General features: G+C 39.1%; 6 protein-coding genes across 7 annotated transcripts; 2 read left to right on the forward strand and 4 right to left on the reverse strand.

Moving 5' to 3' along the window:
• Positions 1-975: 975 nt before the first annotated feature.
• Positions 976-1,776, reverse strand: LOC125479270. Its single transcript, XM_048588431.1, has one exon. The coding sequence runs from the start codon at positions 1,759-1,761 to the stop codon at positions 1,213-1,215; it is 549 nt and encodes a 182-aa protein (XP_048444388.1). The 5' UTR covers positions 1,762-1,776; the 3' UTR covers positions 976-1,212.
• Positions 1,777-3,178: 1,402 nt separating this feature from the next.
• On the forward strand, positions 3,179-5,642 carry LOC125479272 (pentatricopeptide repeat-containing protein At1g20300, mitochondrial-like). Its single transcript, XM_048588434.1, is given in 3 exon segments — positions 3,179-3,211; positions 3,213-3,840; positions 4,510-5,642. Coding segments are annotated over 3 exon segments (1,623 nt in total). The 3' UTR covers positions 5,472-5,642.
• On the reverse strand, positions 5,607-7,071 carry LOC125479271. 2 transcript variants are annotated; one of them, XM_048588433.1, is made up of 3 exons: positions 6,752-7,071; positions 6,341-6,480; positions 5,607-5,852 (listed from the first exon to the last, which is right to left on the reverse strand). In XM_048588433.1, the coding sequence occupies exons 2-3, from the start codon at positions 6,444-6,446 to the stop codon at positions 5,713-5,715; spliced, it is 246 nt and encodes an 81-aa protein (XP_048444390.1). In that variant the 5' UTR covers positions 6,447-6,480; positions 6,752-7,071; the 3' UTR covers positions 5,607-5,712. The 2 variants fall into 2 exon arrangements, with proteins under 2 accessions (XP_048444390.1, XP_048444389.1); XM_048588432.1 differs by lacking the exon at positions 6,752-7,071 and adding an exon at positions 6,575-6,711.
• A 1,620-nt stretch (positions 7,072-8,691) lies between these two features.
• LOC125479326 (uncharacterized protein At1g76070) lies at positions 8,692-9,769 on the forward strand. The gene has a single exon (XM_048588523.1). The coding sequence runs from the start codon at positions 8,824-8,826 to the stop codon at positions 9,598-9,600; it is 777 nt and encodes a 258-aa protein (XP_048444480.1). The 5' UTR covers positions 8,692-8,823; the 3' UTR covers positions 9,601-9,769.
• Positions 9,770-12,884: 3,115 nt separating this feature from the next.
• LOC103927370 (thioredoxin-like protein CDSP32, chloroplastic) lies at positions 12,885-13,998 on the reverse strand. Its single transcript, XM_009336289.3, has one exon. The coding sequence runs from the start codon at positions 13,878-13,880 to the stop codon at positions 12,984-12,986; it is 897 nt and encodes a 298-aa protein (XP_009334564.2). The 5' UTR covers positions 13,881-13,998; the 3' UTR covers positions 12,885-12,983.
• Positions 13,999-17,157: 3,159 nt separating this feature from the next.
• LOC125479305 (24-methylenesterol C-methyltransferase 2) lies at positions 17,158-18,456 on the reverse strand. The gene has a single exon (XM_048588485.1). It carries the CDS (start codon positions 18,428-18,430, stop codon positions 17,348-17,350), a length of 1,083 nt encoding a protein of 360 aa, XP_048444442.1. The 5' UTR covers positions 18,431-18,456; the 3' UTR covers positions 17,158-17,347.
• Positions 18,457-19,369: the final 913 nt, after the last annotated feature.

Here is a 19,369-nt window from a genome sequence, read left to right on the forward strand (position 1 = left end):
CAGATACATAAGCCATTGAGATAAAAATGGACTTTCCGAGATAACACTAGCTTCTTCAATTCTATAGTGAATTATGCTCACTGAAACCAGATTTGGTCTACTGTTTCTGCTAAACAAAGTTTCAATCATGCAGACACACAACACATTTCTGGTTGGAGATTAACCAGAGATTTTTGAGTGTCACCAGTTTTATACAACCCCTAGGCATGATTGTATGCAACTGGTGATGCAACAGATTTTCTCGAGATCATTGAACCTCTATTCATTCCCTCTTCAAACCATCCTGAGCTATAGCAATTGGTTATTGTAATTTGTCTCAGAAACTTGGTGTCTTGACACTTTATGTTGTTTCAAATCAACCCGATTTATGTTGTTTCAAACCAACCGTTAGGTGCTAGTCAGACGGTGGGTTGGGGCCTAGCGCCTATGCGGCTAGGAGGGGCATAGGCAAGCGCCTAGACGGACAAAGCGGATTTAAATAAATCTAATATATTTCGTGTAAATAAGTGTGTTTATACTTCAAATATATATAATTTCATTATAAACTACAAAATAGAATGACATATATATTACGAAGTATTGGAACATAATGAAAACATGAGGAACAAGCGTATAATATGTGTTTATTTAAGTATTCAACAATCCAATACAATTTATTGAGAAAAAAAAATGTAAAATGAAAGTTATCTATTTTCTGTCTAAGTGATTCACAACTTAAGTGGATGCCTAGACTGGTTTAGGCAGGTGCCTAGGCAATCTAGGCAGGCGCCTTAGCAGGTGTAGGCGCCCTTTCTTAATTTTCATACGCCTATGCACTAATCGGATCGGTAACCAGCCGCCTAGCGTCTAGGCGGGGATTTTAAGTGTCACCGGTTTTATACAACCCCTAAATATGGTTGTATGCAACTGATGATACTACAGATTTTCTCGAGATCATTGGACCTCCATTCATTCCCTCTTCAAACCATCCTGAGCTCTAGCAATTGGTCATTGTAATTTGTCTCAGAAACTTGGTACCTTGACACTTTGTTTCAAATCAACCCGATTTTGTACATCAACAAAACCATTGCAGCTAACATAGAGCAAAATTTCAGCAATCTATACCTATTTCTGTAAATACTTTATTTAATCATTGAAAATTACCACACAGAGCAATATTACATACTCAATCACATTTTTACAAGAACAAGAAGGTCAAACCGCTTAACCTGATTAATCTTGACCGCCTCCTCGCTCCTTCTGAATCTGCTGCCGCTGCTTCTCGGCGAGCTTATCTATCGCCGACTGCACCGCATCATGACCGCCGATGAGAAGTCGGGTTATAACTTCCGGATCCGTCTCGAATCGGGCCTCCTCGAACTCCTTCCTAGCGTTCTCCCTCAGCACGTCTCGCCAGAGAACGCCTCGAGAGTCCGGCCACATGAAGAACCGAGTCGCCCTAATTATGTCTCGGTAAAGACTCAGCGCCTCCCGCCGAGTGCTGGTGAGTCGCCGCCGATTCAGCAACTCCTCCTCCTCCTCGTCGAGGTGTTTCTCTTTCTTCACTATGTGTCTGTCCAGAAGCTCCTCCACGGTGTCCGGGCCCTCGTGCAATAGACGCCAGCTACAATTGAAAACGGCGTCGTTGCGCCCGATGATGAGCTTCAGAGCGATTCGACATTTTTGTAGATTCGCGTTCATCTCTCTGCTCAGTTGGGGGGTTGCAGAAGATCGGAGCAAATAGAATACAAAGAGAAATATAAGGTGGGCCGAAAGCGTCATCGAATTGATATGGGCTTAAAAACTTTTTCTTTAGGCCCAAATGTGTGGAGGATCAAAACATTAGATTTTTTTTCTTTAACCAACGATAACGTTAGTGGATAAATGCCAGATGTTAGGGCGTTGGGGGACCGGTGAGATTAAATCCACACGAGATTCCATAAACATCATTAGTTTCAGTCACTGTGTTAAATGACACCAATATTGTTAAAAAAACATAAAAAAATCATTGATGTATTACCTAATGTAACCAAATAATACAGTTGTATTTTCTGTTAAGATCATTTCGGTATAAGTAAATTGGACATACTGATTTCCAAACCCTTGATTGTCTCTACATATTATTTTTTTCACTCTAAAACAGCTCCAATTAGGAATTAGTTCTCGGTTATTCCACTCATCCACCAAATTAATTTAGATCCTAGTCCATGACTGCTTTCTAAAATGCATATTACATTAAACTACTTTACTCAATAGGAATAAGGATTCGAACTCAAGTATGAAGAACCGGAACATTACGTTAACCAATTGGTCACACCTACACACACAAATCTTTTTTTCTTTTTATTTTTCTGGCTTACCAACAGTTGAATCCTTATCAAATTGTTATTATAATTATTAACGTTCCCTAGTTATTTTACAATCCTTACCCAAAGGAAATTAGGAAAGCCAGCTCTAGTCCCCTTCCTAATAAGATTTGGTTACCAAATTAGCATACTAGTTAGTGTTCAATTGTGACTCAACTAACGCACACAAATCCTAGGAGAGTTATATGCTTATTGCACACCATAAATTGCAGCAATTTTACAGCCTTTTTATTACTGCCTACTCCCTTGGATTTGAACCTTTTGAGAGTGTCGTAAATGGATCCCGTTGTTAGGTCTCCGAACTTGTTGGCATTGAAGGAATTGATTCCGTTAAAGCCGTGGAAGAAGCCCCGCCTCCGTTGTCATAATGTCGATACGGGAAGTATATGAAGGTGAAAGATGGGTTAAGAGTGTATCAGGTGCCTAAGATAGCGTTGCAGAGCGAAGAGAACAATGATATTATAAACGTTGAAATTCCATATGAAGGGTTGTTTGAGTTCGTTGACAAGTTTGTCGTTAGGAAAGTTAGGGTTTTGATTAACCGGGTACTTAGAGAGATATTAAGCTTACTAAAGTATGATGCGTACCATAGTTAACGACGCTTATGAATGTGTTTTTTGTTTGTTTAGGTTTGTGCATGGTTTTCTAATCTCTCATTAGTTGTAAATTATGACGTGCTAATTGTCTGACTTTAGTTTTTCAATTTTGTTTTGCCTCTTAACCAAACGACGTCGCATATGGCCTAACATTCGCGCGTCAATCTTTCCTCGCTCTTTCTTTCCACCGTCTCCTTTCTCCCGTCTTCGCAGTGTTGGGAAGACTGAAGCTCAGCTATGGCGTTAACCAAATCAACCCTCCATTTCCGCCCGCTTTCTCTCTCCCATTCCGCCGCGAATTCTCAAACCCTACTCTTTCTCTTCAGCTTCAGAAGCCCATCTTCAAGAGACCGACACCCCAGACGACGATTCCCAAACTGCCCCTGTCCCCTACCTATCCGCCGACGAAAACCTAATCGCCGACAAATTCCACTCCCTCATCAAAGACCACCACCGCAACAACCCCAATCCTAATCCCAACCCTCATCCCCCGAACCCCACCTTCACAATCCCTGCTCTCTCGCAAGACTTCTCCCAAATCTCCGCCGTCCATTCTGTATCTCCCTCCGTCGTCCGCAGCGTGATCGAGAAGTGCGGTGGTGTCCGCCACGGCATCCCCTTGGTCCAGGCAGTTGCCTTCTTCAATTGGGCCACGGCCCGCGACGGGTTCGAGCAGAAATCGGAGCCCTACAACGAGATGGTCGACCTCGCTGGAAAGGTGAGGCAGTTCGATTTGGCTTGGCACGTGATCGACCTGATGAAAGCTCGGAATGTTGAGATTACGGTCGAGACTTTCTCGAATCTTGTCCGGAGATACGTAAGGGCCGGATTGGCTGCGGAGGCGGTGCACGCGTTTAATCGTATGGAGGAGTACGGTTGCGAGCCTGATAGGATTAGGGGTGGGCATAAAAACCGCCAAACCGCAAAACCGCATCGAATCGTAAGAAAAAAAATCGAAAAAAACCGTGTTGACCGGAAAAGTCAACTTTAAGTGAAAAATCGAACCGAACCGTTCAAACCGGTTCCGGTTCCGATTTCAAATGACCAAGAACCGGCCGAACTGAACCGAACCGTTTTATTAATAATAAATAAATAAATTATATATACACACACATGTCATGGTATAATAGGTTGAAAAATAGGTTGAAAAATTGTGTACAGGAGCTGCTGCTTCTTGCTTGCTCTCTGAAGTCTGAAAACCTGCAATTTGTTTCATCATTTTTTTGTTTGTTGACTGATTGACTAGTGCATATGTATTTTAGTTGTCTCTTTTTGTTGACTTGGTGCCACTACCAAAGACATTTGCATTAAAAAAGATGTGTTGTATGCAACTTTATGTAATCAGTTTTAGAAGATTTATTTGAATGCATAATGATTTGGTGTTCAAATAATTTATTATTAGGAACCGTAAACCGGCAAGAACCGAATCGGAACCGGTGTAGACCGAACCGTAATGTTCTAGTCATAAATGTAAGTGGAACCGCACCAAATCGAACCGTTAATATATTTCGGTTCCGGTTCCAGTTTAGGGGTGGAACCGCACCGAACCGCACCGTGCCCACCCCTAGATAGGATGGCTTTCTCGGTAGTGATTGGGATTCTGTGCAAGAAGAGAAGGGCCAGCGAAGCGCAGTCGTTTTTCGATAGCTTGAAGCATAAGTTTGAAGTTGATGTTGTACTGTACACTAGCTTGGTTAATGGCTGGTGTCGAGCTGGTAAGATCTTGGAGGCGGAGAGGGTATTTCGGGACATGAAGGTGGCCGGGATCATGCCGAACGTGTATACTTACAGCATCGTGATCGATGGTTTGTGCAGGTGCGGCCAAATTGCGCGTGCCCATGATGTTTTCGCTGAGATGATTGATGCCGGTTGCCAACCAAATTCGATTACTTTCAATAATCTGATGAGGGTTCATGTGAAGGCTGGCCGGACAGAGAAGGTGTTGCAAGTTTATAACCAGGTGAAGAGGCTGGGATGCAATGCGGATGCCATTACTTATAATTTTCTTATAGAGTGTCACTGTAAGGACGAGAATCTTGAAGATGCAGTTAAGGTGCTCGATTTGATGGTTAAGAAAGGCTGCACCCCGAATGCATCGAGTTTCAATGCCATATTTCGGTGCATTGCGAAGTTGAAGGATGTGAATGGTGCTCACAGAATGTATGCTAAGATGGAGGAGTTGAAGTGCGAGTTGAACACGGTGACCTACAATATACTAATGCAGATGTTTGCAGAGTCTAAATCGACTCATATGGTGCTGAAGCTGAAGAGGGAAATGGATGAGAACGAAGTTGAACCTAACGTGAACACTTACAAGGTTTTGATCTCCATGTATTGTGGAATGGGGCATTGGAACAATGCCTACAGGTATTGCAGGGAGATGATTGAGGAGAAATGCTTGAAACCGAGTATGCCGGTTTATGAGATGGTTCTAGAACAGTTGAGGAAGGCAGGGCAGTTGAAGAAGCATGAGGAATTGGTGGAGAAGATGGTTGATAGGGGCTTCGTTACACGGCCGTTGGCAGTGTAGTCTGTAGAACTAGCTTAGCTACATTGCTTGCATTAGATTAGTCGTTGGATTACCTGTTTTCGTATGAATTTATGATGTAGCGTTTTATGTTTGGGAGTTGGGAGGATCACAATTTTGACGATTTTTAACAGAAAATTGAAACACAAGAAATACAAATGAATTCGAAACAAACATCATATGTTAACAAATGCAGAATGGGTCGCATGTTCTTGTTCAAAAACTACAAATTAAGGAATAAGAATTAATGACCTTGCATGTCAAGCATCTCGTCGAGACGTTTCAATCTCTCCAATCCTTCGCTAAGCAGAAAACGAGTCCGTTGCCTGTCACTGCACTGCCGGTTGTTCTCCAGTTCTTGTCGAATCATCGATCTTAGTTCACCTGTAAACATCAACCGCCTTTCCATCAAAATTATAAAGGAATACACACAACCTGCCCGAAAACTCTACGGATCCTTTTTACGAGGATCCTGGAGATCTTCAAATCGTGTCCGTTTATCGTAGTCAGAAATCATTTTAAATACTTTTATTTAAAATTAAATATGAATAGTATCTGACAAAAACTGATTATGCGATGTATGATGAACATACACGATTTGAGGATCCCATGATCCTTACAAAGAGGATCCCGAGAGTATCCTCGTTCCGAAAACTCAATCAACTCGAGGAGTGTATCATTTTCGTGCCTGTTAAAATATATACCAAGACTAAAAGTACTAATGAGCGTAATGGGCAAGAACAATGTGGTATTTCATCCAGAAATCTGTTGTTTAGTAGGGTAAGGGCGCCCAAGCCAACAAGGCTCCCGCTTTGACAGAGTCGGGAAAACGTCTATATGTTAATTAAAAGAGTGGTAAGGAGTAAGTTAACCTCTGGAATCCACAGGGGCTCTTCGGGTAATCCGAAGTGCTTGCCTATAAAGCTTCAAGACTCGACCGCGGAGAAGGAAGTCCTGCAAATCAAGGGCTTTAGCCATAACCCCGACACTCACTCCTTCCCTCAAAAAATACCTACACACACATAACACAAATAAATAAATTAATTAATTAATTAATCAGACTTTTTATCATATATTTTCATCTCCTTATTTTCTTTTTTAATTACATTTTCTGGCTATGAAATTCAGATCAGAGACCGGATCCTCATTTCTGCAATTTCTAAATCGATTCTGCCCAATTACAGATGCAGCTAGAATTTCATAAATGGAGGCAACAAACATGAAAATTGTACCAGAAATTACTTTAATTTAAAGAATAAAAATAAACAGCAATATCTGCAGACCTTGAGGGAAAGAAAGGGGGCCGCAGCCTGCAGCAGTGGCAATAGAAGGAGCGTGTTGGTCTGAGGAGTTGACGGCCGCCTTGTGCTAACTCCGACGTTTGTTGTTGGTCCTTCAATTGGTCTCAATTTGTGGATGAGCCCAACTTTTGTTGCCCAAAAGAAGCTGGGCTTCTCTTACTGAATATTGCTCTGTCTAGGAAGGCATTTGCCCATCTTTCTCTTAGTTCAACTCTTAACGTTTATTTTCTCTACGGTTTAGTAATATTAATCTTGATTAGTAAGTTATAAGTTTTAAATTCGAATCTCATGAATTGTGAGTTTGTAACGAATTTATTCTCCACCCCAGAGTGTAATTAGAAAAAAAAAAAAAAAAATTCTTCAACTATGCAAACAACAACAATTGTCTTGCACCAAAAATAGCCTTATTTGACAAAAAGTGAAACATTGTATTGAGTCTTTGACCAATCCACCCGTGCGTGCGTGAATGGATTGGAATACCGCCACAACATCCCTTAGCAAAGTAAAGATTAAGGTTTGAAGGGTGCCCTAGAACTAGATCTTCAATAGGAAGCTTCAAAATGTTTTTCCCATAAGATTTGCTCACGAACACGCATGGTCCACAGAACATGGAAATAACACCCAGCTACCTACTTGTTTTGTGTTAGCAGTGCTTCTTGGCTCTTTCGCTGGCATTTTCTGAACTCCTAACAGATATTTAATTAAATCCGAATAATAATTAGCATGCATGTCGTCGTCATCTTAAAAGTTGACGTACGTCGGCAATGCATGTCTTCCGGTGACGAGTCTGTGATGCAGACCAAGTGTACATGTTTGACCTTATTAAGGGAGAGTTAATTAAGTTCAAGCTCCTATGAATGAAGACGAAATACATCAATATAACTTATACTAATCAAATTTTCATATGGTGAACCAATTCAATTTTGTTTAAAAAACAAACCAATTGCAGCTAATTGTATTTTAACTTACTAATTAATTATTATCATTAGGCCCATGAACATGATACTTTTCATACCAACGAGCCGATCCCTATGGTTTGGTCATGTTAATTATATATATATATATATAATGTTCACACACTCAGTCAAGGAATCGATGTGCATACTAGTCATCGCTAAAAACAAATCAAATAATTTGATACATCTCAACCATTCGAACTTTATGCACTACAAAATCATAGTTAGATGAACTCTTAATTACTTGATTTACAAGCTCATCGACCTTGCATATAACCAATTTATCGAGTAGTCAATTATGTTATGCACAAGTTAAACAAGATGAACAAAAGTTTTTCTAAAGTTTTTTCTCACTGATTTGAAAAAAAAATCTTCCTAATGATTTTGTTATGTAAGTTGGTGAAACAGTTAAGTTGGTACGTAGCATATATCATTCTGTAATCTAGTCAACTAGTACACGTTTTGTCCAACTTTTTTTTTTCCTCTTTTTTTTTTTTAATGAAACGATAGCGTTAGTAAGTTAAATGTTAGATTAGTCACCGACGGGATTTGAACTCACGCCGTAAGGGCACAACACCTTTCCATCACTGTGGTAAATGACCACTTACAAATTTCCGAATTGCAAATTTGTCATATTATCTTTTGAAATCCACGTGTAATATTCAATGATTGGATCAACGTTTAACAGCTCCCTCATAAAGGGTTGACTAGTCAATTCCTAAGCATTGCTTAAGTTGTTTACTTCGGTTTAGCCCGTGGATTAGAAATAAAAAAATGTTTATCTAAATTAAATCTCGTGCAGAAAAATCCGGAAACCTGCATGAAACGCAAGCTGTATTATTCAATTCAGTCGAGCAAATATGGTTTGCTAGGTCACACACACCTCCCTTGTTTGACCATCCCCTCTCTCTTCTTGACATTGTCAGATAAGTACATACATATATATATATGTATGTATGTATGTATATATGTATATGTGTGTGGATACAAATATATATATAAGTAGTGCTGCTGGATAAGCGATTAAACACAATTTCATTATCCTCCTCAACGTCTAAAGCGTGCAATAAGATTAGGGTTATTCTTTTACATGCAACAATGGATCATCAGAAACAAGGTAAAACAAAAAACAAGATCCTGAAGTTTCTACCAAAAGCTACTTCCGGTGTTTCTTTTCACAGCCGTCCTTACAGCCCTACCAGGGAAGCCGCCGCCAAGCTTAAAGCTCATGGGCGGCGAGGGTTTTCCGGCCCCTTAATGATTCCAGATCAAGTCCGAAGAAAACAGAGAAACGGAAGCTTTGACGGTCAGACACAAGAGGAGGAGCCGACTTCGCCGAAAGTGTCGTGCATGGGACAGATCAAGCACAAGAAGCACATTAACAAGATAAATCGTGTTAATTTGATCCCCAAAGATCGCCAAAAATCAAAGCCTCCGGGGCAGTGGTCGCCGCGTGAGATCAAGAAGCACGGTTTTCCGTTCCGGAGGATGTTTAGCAACATTAACCCCGGAAGAAAATCTGAATCTGATGCCAGTGATCTTGATCGTAGTCGGACGGCTCCATCTCTTCCGGATATGGCGCCTTCGTTGGGTCAGATGAAGAGATTTGCAAGCGGACGTGGCCATGTTTTCGAAAACTTCGAATGGGAATCTCCTCATAATATTATGAATAATCGTCGCGATTATTCGGATGAAGAGAGAGAAGACGGCGATGAGAGAGAAGAAGATGTTAGAATCGCATTCTCAGCGCCTCTAGGGATTGGAGGAAGAAATCAATTTCATCAAGTTCCTTTGCAGCCAAAGAAAGAAATCAATCTATGGAAGAGAAGAACAATGGCACCCCCTATTCCTCTAGAATTGAAACCCATGGTCTAATTAAATTGTTCATAATGGTTTCGGTTTATCATACATTCTTTTTTAGATTAGGGTTCTCTTTGTCCTCCACTTTTTATTTTTTTGGGTGTAAAATTTTATTGGCAAATTATGTTAATACATACACATGTATTGGACAAAAGTTAGGATCCATAAGATCTTTTTGGTGGCACGGTTTAGCTTTCTTGTGCTTAATTATGCTTTTGATGATGTTTAATTTGCTTAATTTGGAAGTGTGAATGCTGCATTCGAACTAGAATACTGTTTCAGCAACTAGTGCAAGATGTTTAACTGAGTCTTCTTTTTCTAATTCATGGAAATTATACAAAACTAATATGGTGGGCGCACATATATATATATATATATATATATATATAGTAGAATTAAATAAATTAAAACCATCTTTGGATATATATTGGGGCAAATTTGGTTTATACATACCAGTCAGGCATGCAGCTGCCACAATTGAAAATAAGGTTAACTAATTGATTGGTGGTTTTCTCCGTCGAATCTATATTGTTGTAAAATTAATTGGCAATGCTACAATCCGTCATTTTCAAAACAAGAAAATGAGTTTTTTAATGGTCCATAAATTTTAACTTGGTTGTTGTCATATTTTTAACCTTTTTTATATAAACTAATATAATTATATGGTTAATTTGCATTTGGTTCTTACAGATTCTCAAAATAACGACCTTATAAGAGGACTCCATATTGATACCTGAATGAAGGTCTAGAATGCATTTAACCAAGATTTGCACCTTTAATTTAACGCCAATTTCAGGTTCAATTCTAAAAAAAATAAGGTGACAAATAAATATCAATTCGTGCCCTGCATGTTTGAATGCGGTGAGATTGGGTCACCTTCGCATATCCTTTATTTTTATCAATAATATACAGCTGACCAACTTTGACTGGATCCAACCTTTGTAAAAGACTAGGCAACCTCTGAATATGTGACATACCCACTAACACAATTGGGTGGATCGTACTGAGTCAGTTTGGGCTTTTGGCCCATTGGTTTTTCTAGCAACGAATGTTGCCTACAAACTGTTTCAAGCCTTAATCTATGTTGGTCTTCTGTGTTTTTTTTTTTCCTTTTTAACAAACGATAGTATTTACACTAAAAGAGAGTGAGTTAAGCTTTATAATGGGTTAGCAATGTGATTCAAATTCGTCTTTAACGAGAGTCGAACCTAAGACCTCATAGTGGATCTCCGAATAATGTACATGTAGGTTGCCACTCATAAAAAGCACAAGAGATTCTTTTTAGTCTTGTGTTACTCGATCTCAAATTTGTTTGACTCTATGCAAGCGTTGACCATATAAGATAATTCTACTAAAGTTTCTCTCATTCAAGAGTACTATGTATTAGGTTCTTAATAAATTGGGTAAAGTACAAAAAACTACCTCAACTATTGTGGTCATGACAGTTTCATACCTCATCTTTTAAAATTGACAATGTCATACCGCATCTTACGAATTTGTGACAATGTCATACCTCCGTCAATTTTTCTGTTAGTTTTTCTGTTAAATGCTGACGTGGCAATAGACGGGAACCACTTTCTATTAAAAAATTAATAAAATATTATTAAAAACTAAAAAAAATATTTAATATTTTTTAAATATTAAAATAATAAATAAAATTAAAATTAAAAAAAAAAGTGTAAAGTACAAAAAACTACCTCAACTATTGGGATCACGACAGTTTCATACCTCATCTTTTAAAATTGACAATGTCATACCGCATCTTATGAATTTGTGACAATGTCATACCTCTGTCAATTTTTCTGTTAGTTTTTCTGTTAAGTGCTGACATGGCTTGATTCGTGACCTACTTTCTATTAATAAATTATTAAAAACTAAAAAATAAATATTTAATATTTTTTAAATATTAAAATAATAATAAAAGGCCAAAAAAAAAACCCTCATTTCGTCCCTCCCCACCCCTCCTCCCTCCTCCCTCCTCCCTCCTCTCTCCTCTCCCTTTCTTCATCTTCTTCCCCCACCTGCAAATCCCAACAAAAAAAAAAAAAAAAAAAAATCCAATTTGTCTTCCCCCCACACTCGCACTCAATTTCCCCACACCCACACCCACACTCTTCTCCCTCCTGCAACCCAGAAAAAAAAAAAACCCAAATCTCGTCGGTGGGAAGATGGGTGCACAAAGAAGGTGGAGGATGGGTGCGGAAGAGGATGTGGAGAATGGATGAAAGTGGTGGATTTGGGGTTTGATGGGTTTTCAAAAAAATAATTTTTTTTTTCCTTCTTCTTCTTCTTCCTTCTTCTTCCGCAGGGGGGTTGATGGTTTTTTTTTTTTTTTTTTTTTTTTTAAAAAAAAAAAAATTCCTTCCTCCTTTTTTTCCTCTTCTTCTTCTTCCTCCTCCTTCTCCTTCTCCTTCTCCTTCTTCTTCTTCCGCAGGGGGGTGTTGATGGGTTTTCAAATTTGTTTTTTATTTTTTCTTCCTCTTCTTCTTCTTCCGCGCCGATAGGGGGAATTTTTTTTTTCCTTTCTCCTTTTTTTTTCCTCTTCTTCTTCTTCTTCTTCTTCTTCCTCCTCCTCCTCCTCCTCCTTCTTGTTCTTCTGCAGAGGGTTGTTGGGTTTTCAAAATTTTTTTATTTTTTTTATTTTTTTGGGTTTGCAGGTGGGGGGAAGAAAATGAAGATGGGGAGAAGAGAGAGGAGGGGGGAGGGGGAGGGGAGGGACAAACTGATGGTTGATTTTTTTCTCTGCTTTTATTAGTATTTTAATATTTAAAAAATATTAAATAATTGTTTTTTAGTTTTTAATAATTTTTTAATAGAAAGTATGTCCCGAATCAAGCCACGTCAGAACTTAACAGAAAAACTAACAGAAAAATTGATGGAGGTATGACATTGTCACAAATTTGTAAGATGCGGTATAACATTGTCAATTTTAAAAGATAAGGTGTGAAACTGTCGTGACCCCAATAGTTGAGGTAGTTTTTTGTACTTTACCCTTTTTTTTTTAATTTTACTTTTATTTATTATTTTAATATTTAAAAAATATTAAATATTTTTTTTAGTTTTTAATAATATTTTATTAATTTTTTAATAGAAAGTGGTCCCCGTCTATTGCCACGTCAGCATTTAACAGAAAAACTAACAGAAAAATTGACGGAGGTATGACATTGTCACAAATTCGTAAGATGCGGTATGATATTGTCAATTTTAAAAGATGAGGTATGAAACTGTCATGACCGCAATAGTTGAGGTAGTTTTTTGTACTTTACCCTAATAAATTTCTCTTTTCTTGAGCTAGAACATATCCGAAGTCTAATTCAACTTCATATATTTTGGTCACGCAAATAAAGTACAAATTTTGTAAAATTAAACTTGAATATTCTAATTTGTTGATAATTAACCTAGTAAGTCACGCGGACTCCTTGGTATCTCAGAATTTCACCAATAAGCTCTCCTTTACCAGAACCCACATATCTTCCGCAAATTTCACCATCTCTAATGAACAAGAAAGTAGGCACCTCCACCACCTCCATGTCCTTGAGGAACTGCAGGCAGCTGTCATTCTCATCACCGTTCATCCTCGCAAACACCACCGTGTCCATCCGCTTCGACAGCTTCACCACCGTCGGATACACCTTGACACACGGCCCACAATGCTTGAGCCCCACGTCAAGCACAATCAGCTTGCTGTCCACCTTATGCTCCTCAATCAGCCTCTCTACGTCCTCCTTCTGATGCAGCTGAACCACCGCGGAGTGGTTGTCGCCGTAATACAACACGTCCCCCCTCAGCTGATCGCCGTCTATTCCGTCCTCCTCGTGAATCTTCTCCATGCTCTTGTAGAAGCTGAAGTGGGGGACCTTGTCGATGTTCTCTCTCCTGCAGAGCTCTCGGGTGTCTTCCGACTCGTCACCCATGACCAATAAAAACTCTACGTCGTTACACGTGCGGCTGAGGTCGACCATGAACGGGTACATTTTTTGGCTCTGGGCGCTGTGGCTGGCGGCAAACTCGACGACAACGAGCTTGTTTTTGGCCAACTCGAGGGCCTTGTCGAATTCCTGGATGCTGTGCACTCGCTGAACTCTCTCGTCACTTTGAACCTCTTTAGTGCCGGCGGTGGCTGTGGCGTTGATGGTGAAGTTGCGGAATTGGTTTCTTTTTGTTTCAAGTTTTGTTGGTAAAGGTTTAAGCTTCGTCACCAAACTTAAACCTTTACCAACAAAACAACTTGTTCTTGGGATTGAAAATTGCGATGACGAAAGGGGTTTGACTATGAAATTCGTGATGGTCGCCATTGAAGGTAGGATAGGAAGATTTGGTTTGCGTTGCTTTGCTTATTTAAACCTATGAAAGTGTTGGGAGACTCTGGTGTGGAATTATCTTGAAATCTCAGCAGCCACTGCTTTGTGTGGTTCGTATGATCCACTGAGGCAATATATAAGGGTCATTTTATGAAAATATCCTTGTCATATTCAATCTTTCATTCTCTTTGATGTGTACGGTAAAGCCCAAAATATCTTATTTTGTGGTTTCAATCTCTTTTGAAATACATGAAACCCATAAGTAGGCTCAAATCATTGATCCACAAAATTTGGGCTTATATAATCTCTATATAGTACTACTATTTGTACATTTCAAATCGGTTTGAGGTAACAATAAGCTGTTGAGTAATGAAATTCACCTTATATTATACGTTTTTTGTTTTTTGAACTTTAACGAAAAGCCATGTTTTAACACTAAAAAATCAATCTTAGTATTATTCACTTTACTCTTTATTTTGTTCTTATCGTTAAAACATAAAGTTTTCAAACCATTTTCATTAGTTTTTTTTTTTTTTTTTGGTCGACACCTTAAATTCTAGTTTGATGGTCTGCTTGGGATTGTTTATCTAAAAAAAAATTCCAACTTTTCTACAATAAGGGCGTCTTGCGGGAGAAACGAATCCTTACCATTAAATTCAAACAACGGATGAGGTTAAAACAACGGTTCCAAGCAATTGGATCGAAAAACCATTGGAACAGAGAGAGACCATGGAGATCATGGGGGCGGTGGCTAAAAATCGGGTTGTCGATATTTTCAATGGTAGTTGCCAATTGGGATGAAGGTGGAGATTAGCGACGTTAGATTTGCTATGGCACATAGGAAAAATGCATTTCCAACCGAGATAGCAACTCAATTAGTAAATTAACGAATTAGCAACTGACGCATTACTTCTTGAAATAACATTTGACAAGTGTTTCTCTAGATCGAATTTCTATAAGCCAGAAACTGGATATTTTTGGGTTGGACCAAAGTTGGGTAGACTCACGCAATCAACTACAACCAATGTCTTGAGTTTTGACAAATCAAACATCAATAAAAGAATCTTCAATTCGACAACCCAAAAAATCTCCAGGACTTTTTCCTGTCTACTAATTTACTCAAAGGCCTTGGATGGCTTAGTCAAAAGAACACCATTCACGTTTCGGAAAGTTTTTCTACCGAAGTTATAATTGAATCGGGCCCCTTTTAAATATCAAGTGGATTTTCAGTGAGATTTGGTTGCTCCATATCTCCGACCGGCATCTCGAATGCAAATATTAAGCATATATTGTTATGCAGAAAAAGTTAAATGGTACCACAGATTAAAATGGCTTGAAAAAAGTATTGTTGGATTATCATTTTCCAACTATGAGTAGGACAACAACACCACTCAGATGTCTCGTGCTCTTCCACTGCCCCAAAAAGGCGAATGAAGATCCTCTTCGATCTTATTTATGAGGATCTTTGGATCTTCGTAAATCGTGCAGTTAAAAATATTTTAAATTAAATATAAATAGTATCTGATAAAAACTAATCGTAAAAGATATAATGAGTGGACACGATAAGAGTGAAAAGAATATACCATATTAATTAAAAGGAAAACTAATGAAAATGACTTGAAAATTTTGAGTTTTAACGCTAAGGACAAAAGAAAGGGTAAAGTGAATAGTATTAAGGTTGACTTTTTAGCGTAAAAATATAATTTTTCGTTAAAGTAAATAGTATTAGGAACTTTTCGTTAAAGTTCCTTTGTTTAAAAGTGCCACTTTAATGAGTGAGAACATCCTCCTGGCAAGAAGGCAATATGGAAATTAGCAAAGCAATTCAAAGTGCCACTTTAAAGATTGAGAAGAATATACCCTATTATTTAAAACATTCACTGATATTTATTAAATGCTATTTCTACATTTTTTTAATACTTTTTATACATTTTTTTTTTAATTAATTTGTGTTCTTAATTATGAGTGAAGATCTGGATTCTCTTTATAAGGATTTTGGGGATCCTCAATTACATCTGTTTATCGTACATCATGTAGTTAGAAATTATTGTAAATTTTTTATTTAAAATTAAATATAAGCAGTACCTGACGAAAATGACCGCATTATGCACGATGAACGAATCTAATTGAAAGATTTTCAAGGTCCTCATAAAAAAATCCGACGAGTATCTTTTCTCCTTAGTTATTTTAGTTGATTTGTTCCGATAACTAAAAATTAAAAAAAAATATAAAAAATAAAAGAAGTGTGTAAATGGTAGCATCTATTATGAATGCAGGCTAAAAAAAAAGCAAAATAACAAACATCCTTATATATATTTATATATAACCTAGGAAAAAGAATAAGGCATTAATAATATAGTATGCCAACAAATACAAGGTAGCATGTCATGTGCCAGAAATTATAAAGAAACCGAAAAGACTGGTGGCACTGCCAGCGGCAGGCAAAGTAGCATGGAAGACAAAGAAAACACTCGAGATGGGATGAGATGAGTTGAGAGGGATTTGGATCCTCTGCTAAGCTAATGAAAAAGATCCTTCTCATCAATCATCGTGGATCGTTAGATTTTTATTCAATGGTTACAATTATTATAATTTTAAAAGAATTCTCCTATTTGTAGTCGTTAGATAAAAATCTAACAACCCACGATGATTGATGAGGAGGATCCTCTCCATTAGCTCAGGAGAGGATCCAGATCCAAGAGAGATCCAAACCAAACCAAACCCAACCGGTGGGTGTGGGCCCAGACATGTCGGCATGTTTGTAGGGCAGCCGTAGCTAAAACCTAAACGCAACGTGACACACAGCCAACCAAACTGCCAACACAAATTTGCCTTTCGTGAATTTGATAGATGAGATCCGAAGAAAATCATTTTTCGTGATTGACGGACTCACTTTGTGAAATCTCTCAACTCCCTTGCTAGCGGACATGGTTCTAATCCATCAATCTCCTCCGTAATCTGAATTATTGAAATTTGATTAAATAACTAAACTAAAACGTAACTGTGATGGTATTCGATCCACGTAAGTGATCACTTCATTTCCCATCCCTAAATCACAAATAATCCATAATCACATCGGATGAAAAAAGTTAGAGTATATTAATGTATGGTATGCATCGCAATTAACGGCTCAAGATAGTCCATAAGTGCCTCAAATTCAACATTGACTTTTGAATTTTGAAACGTTAATTCAGAAGACGATGCACATAAGATATTAGGCACGGAAATTAAGGCAAATTCAACAGAGAAATTAATAAAAAAGATGAAAAGATCCAATCCAACCACGAAATTAAAAATTCCAAAACAAAAATACAAGAGAATGATAATAAATTAGCAGGTTAAGTAAACAAATAAAAATAAAAGAAAAGGAAAACAAAACCTAGATTTGAAAGATAATTAAAACAAGACAAACAACAAAAAGGAGCTATAGTGACGCGGGGGTGGACCGGTGATACCGGAAATTAAGATGATTTGGCTGTATCGGGCTTCCGGCAGAGAATCATGTGCATCGGAGTAAAGATTCCGGTTTCGCCGCCCCTGGTCAAAAAGTCGGCGGTTTTGAACAGCATCTCGTGCACATCCACGGTTCCTTTTGGTGCAATTCCGACGGCGGCGAGCACCGTCACCAGAATGTGGTTGCGCCAGTAGGCGATCCTCCCCATCTTCAATCGACTCCACCACGGCTGCGCCGGCGGCTTGGCCAGATCTTTCTCCTTCACCACCTCGAACCCGACCTTCCTCGCCGTCTCCGCAATGTCCGTATAGCTCCTGAGTCCCGGCAGGGCATCCCCTCTCTCGATTCCTTGAATGACCTCCACGTGTTCAGCGTCCTCACCCTTGTACTTGTCTGTCGTCACCCACTCGTACGACACGTACAGAGCCCCCGGCTTCAGAACCCGGAAGATCTCGGCGTACACCTCCTCCAGCTTCGGCGCGTGACATGTCGCCTCGATCGAGTACGCGCCGTCAAAGCTGTTCTCCGGGAACGGCATCTCGAGGAAGTTGCCGCATACGACCTCGCAGAGCGAGTCGAGGCCGGCCTTCTTGTTGTGCAGACGCGCGCGTTTCACCTGGTACTCGTTGATCGTGATCCCTGTGACGTTGGCCCGCGAGTGGGCCGCGATGGCACGCATAGGGCCACCCACGCCGCATCCGACGTCGAGAATTCGGTCTCCGGGTTTGACATCGATGAGATCGACGGCCATCTCCTCGTGGAGGCGCGTGGCGTCTTTGTGGGACTTACCGGGGATGTGCGGGGAGAAGTGGAAGGACTGCCCCCAACCCCACTCATAAATATCGGTGACTAAGTTGTAAAAGGTGTCTACAAAGTCGGGGACTTTCTCAGCCCTTTCGATCTCTTTTGGGCGGCGGAAGAAGGACCAATATTTGTCGTAGCTATCTTGAACTTTCTCGGCGGAGATGGAGCCACCGGAGAGATCTACGGCGCGCTTCCCCTTTCGCTCGGCGGGGCCGAGAATGCAGACAAACCAATAGATCCCGCCGGCGAGGAGAGCGCCCGTACAAAAGAGGGTGAGAGAGTCCATTGGACCTGGAAGAGAGTGAGAGAAGACAGAGAGGACTGAAGGACTGAAATTTTGAGTCTCTCTGAAATCGTGTTTGGCAACGTACTAATTGGGTATTTAACTTTTTTATTACATCCAATATTGCTAATTGGACGCGCGTAGCCTCTTGCGTGGATCCAGATATTTTAAGACTATCTCTAACTGAAGGATCTATAAGGACAAAGGATAAAAAATAGCCCGAAAATCATCTCCAACCAAAAATTAGACCAAAAGGCTCGTGAGCCTCACAGGACAAAAAATGGCCTGGCTGGATTTTTCATTATTAATACATTTTCTGTCGAATATATCCGACAGTATTGTCCTCTCTTTTTTTTCCCAAACTTTTTTTTAATTTTTTTAAAAAATTGGACATTTTTTTTCCTATAAATATCTAAGTCATTTCTACACCATTTTTCACATAACTTTCACCCTTTTTAAAATTTAAGTTATAGTTTTTAAATTTAAATAATAAATTATGTTTGACCCTATAGCCTTTTAGCCCTCGATCGGAGACGGTTTTTTGTTACAGGGCTAAAACAAGCTATATGACCCTCGATTGGAGATGGAGGCAAATATAGCCTTGTACTGTACATTAAAATATTAATATCTTAGAGAGCCAAATGACTAAAACGAACCCTCTAGCTCTCGTTCGGTTGAAGATGGCCTAACACATGGAATTGCAAGACGACAAAGGTTGGTTGTGCTCTAGGAATAGAGTTTCAATTGATGATGGGTAAAATAATGCGGTTATCAAATACCAATTAAAACTTAGAAAAACTAATGAAAAGAGTTTTGAAAACTTTATGTTTTAATCAAAATGACAAAAACGTGTCGTAAGTGAATAGTATCAGCAGTGATTTTTTAGAGTAAAAATGTTATTTTCGTTAAAAGTGAACAGTACCGGAATGTTTCGTTAAAACT

The sequence above is a fragment of a genome, unplaced genomic scaffold, assembly GCF_019419815.1.
Source record: "Pyrus x bretschneideri cultivar Hongxiangsu unplaced genomic scaffold, Pyrus_bretschneideri_v1 Contig28, whole genome shotgun sequence".
Taxonomy (NCBI): domain Eukaryota; kingdom Viridiplantae; phylum Streptophyta; class Magnoliopsida; order Rosales; family Rosaceae; genus Pyrus; species Pyrus x bretschneideri.

What these genes read in the sequence shown, in the direction of transcription:
- LOC125479270 (XM_048588431.1), bottom strand. Translation starts at nt 1,761, where the DNA reads ATGACGCTTTCGGCCCACCTTATATTTCTCTTTGTATTCTATTTGCTC.
- LOC125479326 (XM_048588523.1), top strand. Translation starts at nt 8,824, where the DNA reads ATGGATCATCAGAAACAAGGTAAAACAAAAAACAAGATCCTGAAGTTT.
- LOC103927370 (XM_009336289.3), bottom strand. Translation starts at nt 13,880, where the DNA reads ATGGCGACCATCACGAATTTCATAGTCAAACCCCTTTCGTCATCGCAA.
- LOC125479305 (XM_048588485.1), bottom strand. Translation starts at nt 18,430, where the DNA reads ATGGACTCTCTCACCCTCTTTTGTACGGGCGCTCTCCTCGCCGGCGGG.
- LOC125479271 (XM_048588432.1), bottom strand. An exon ending in AGCCCCTGTGGATTCCAGAG is followed by an intron (nt 5,853 to 6,340) that starts GTTAACTTACTC and finishes TGATGTTTACAG; the next exon opens with GTGAACTAAGATCGATGATT.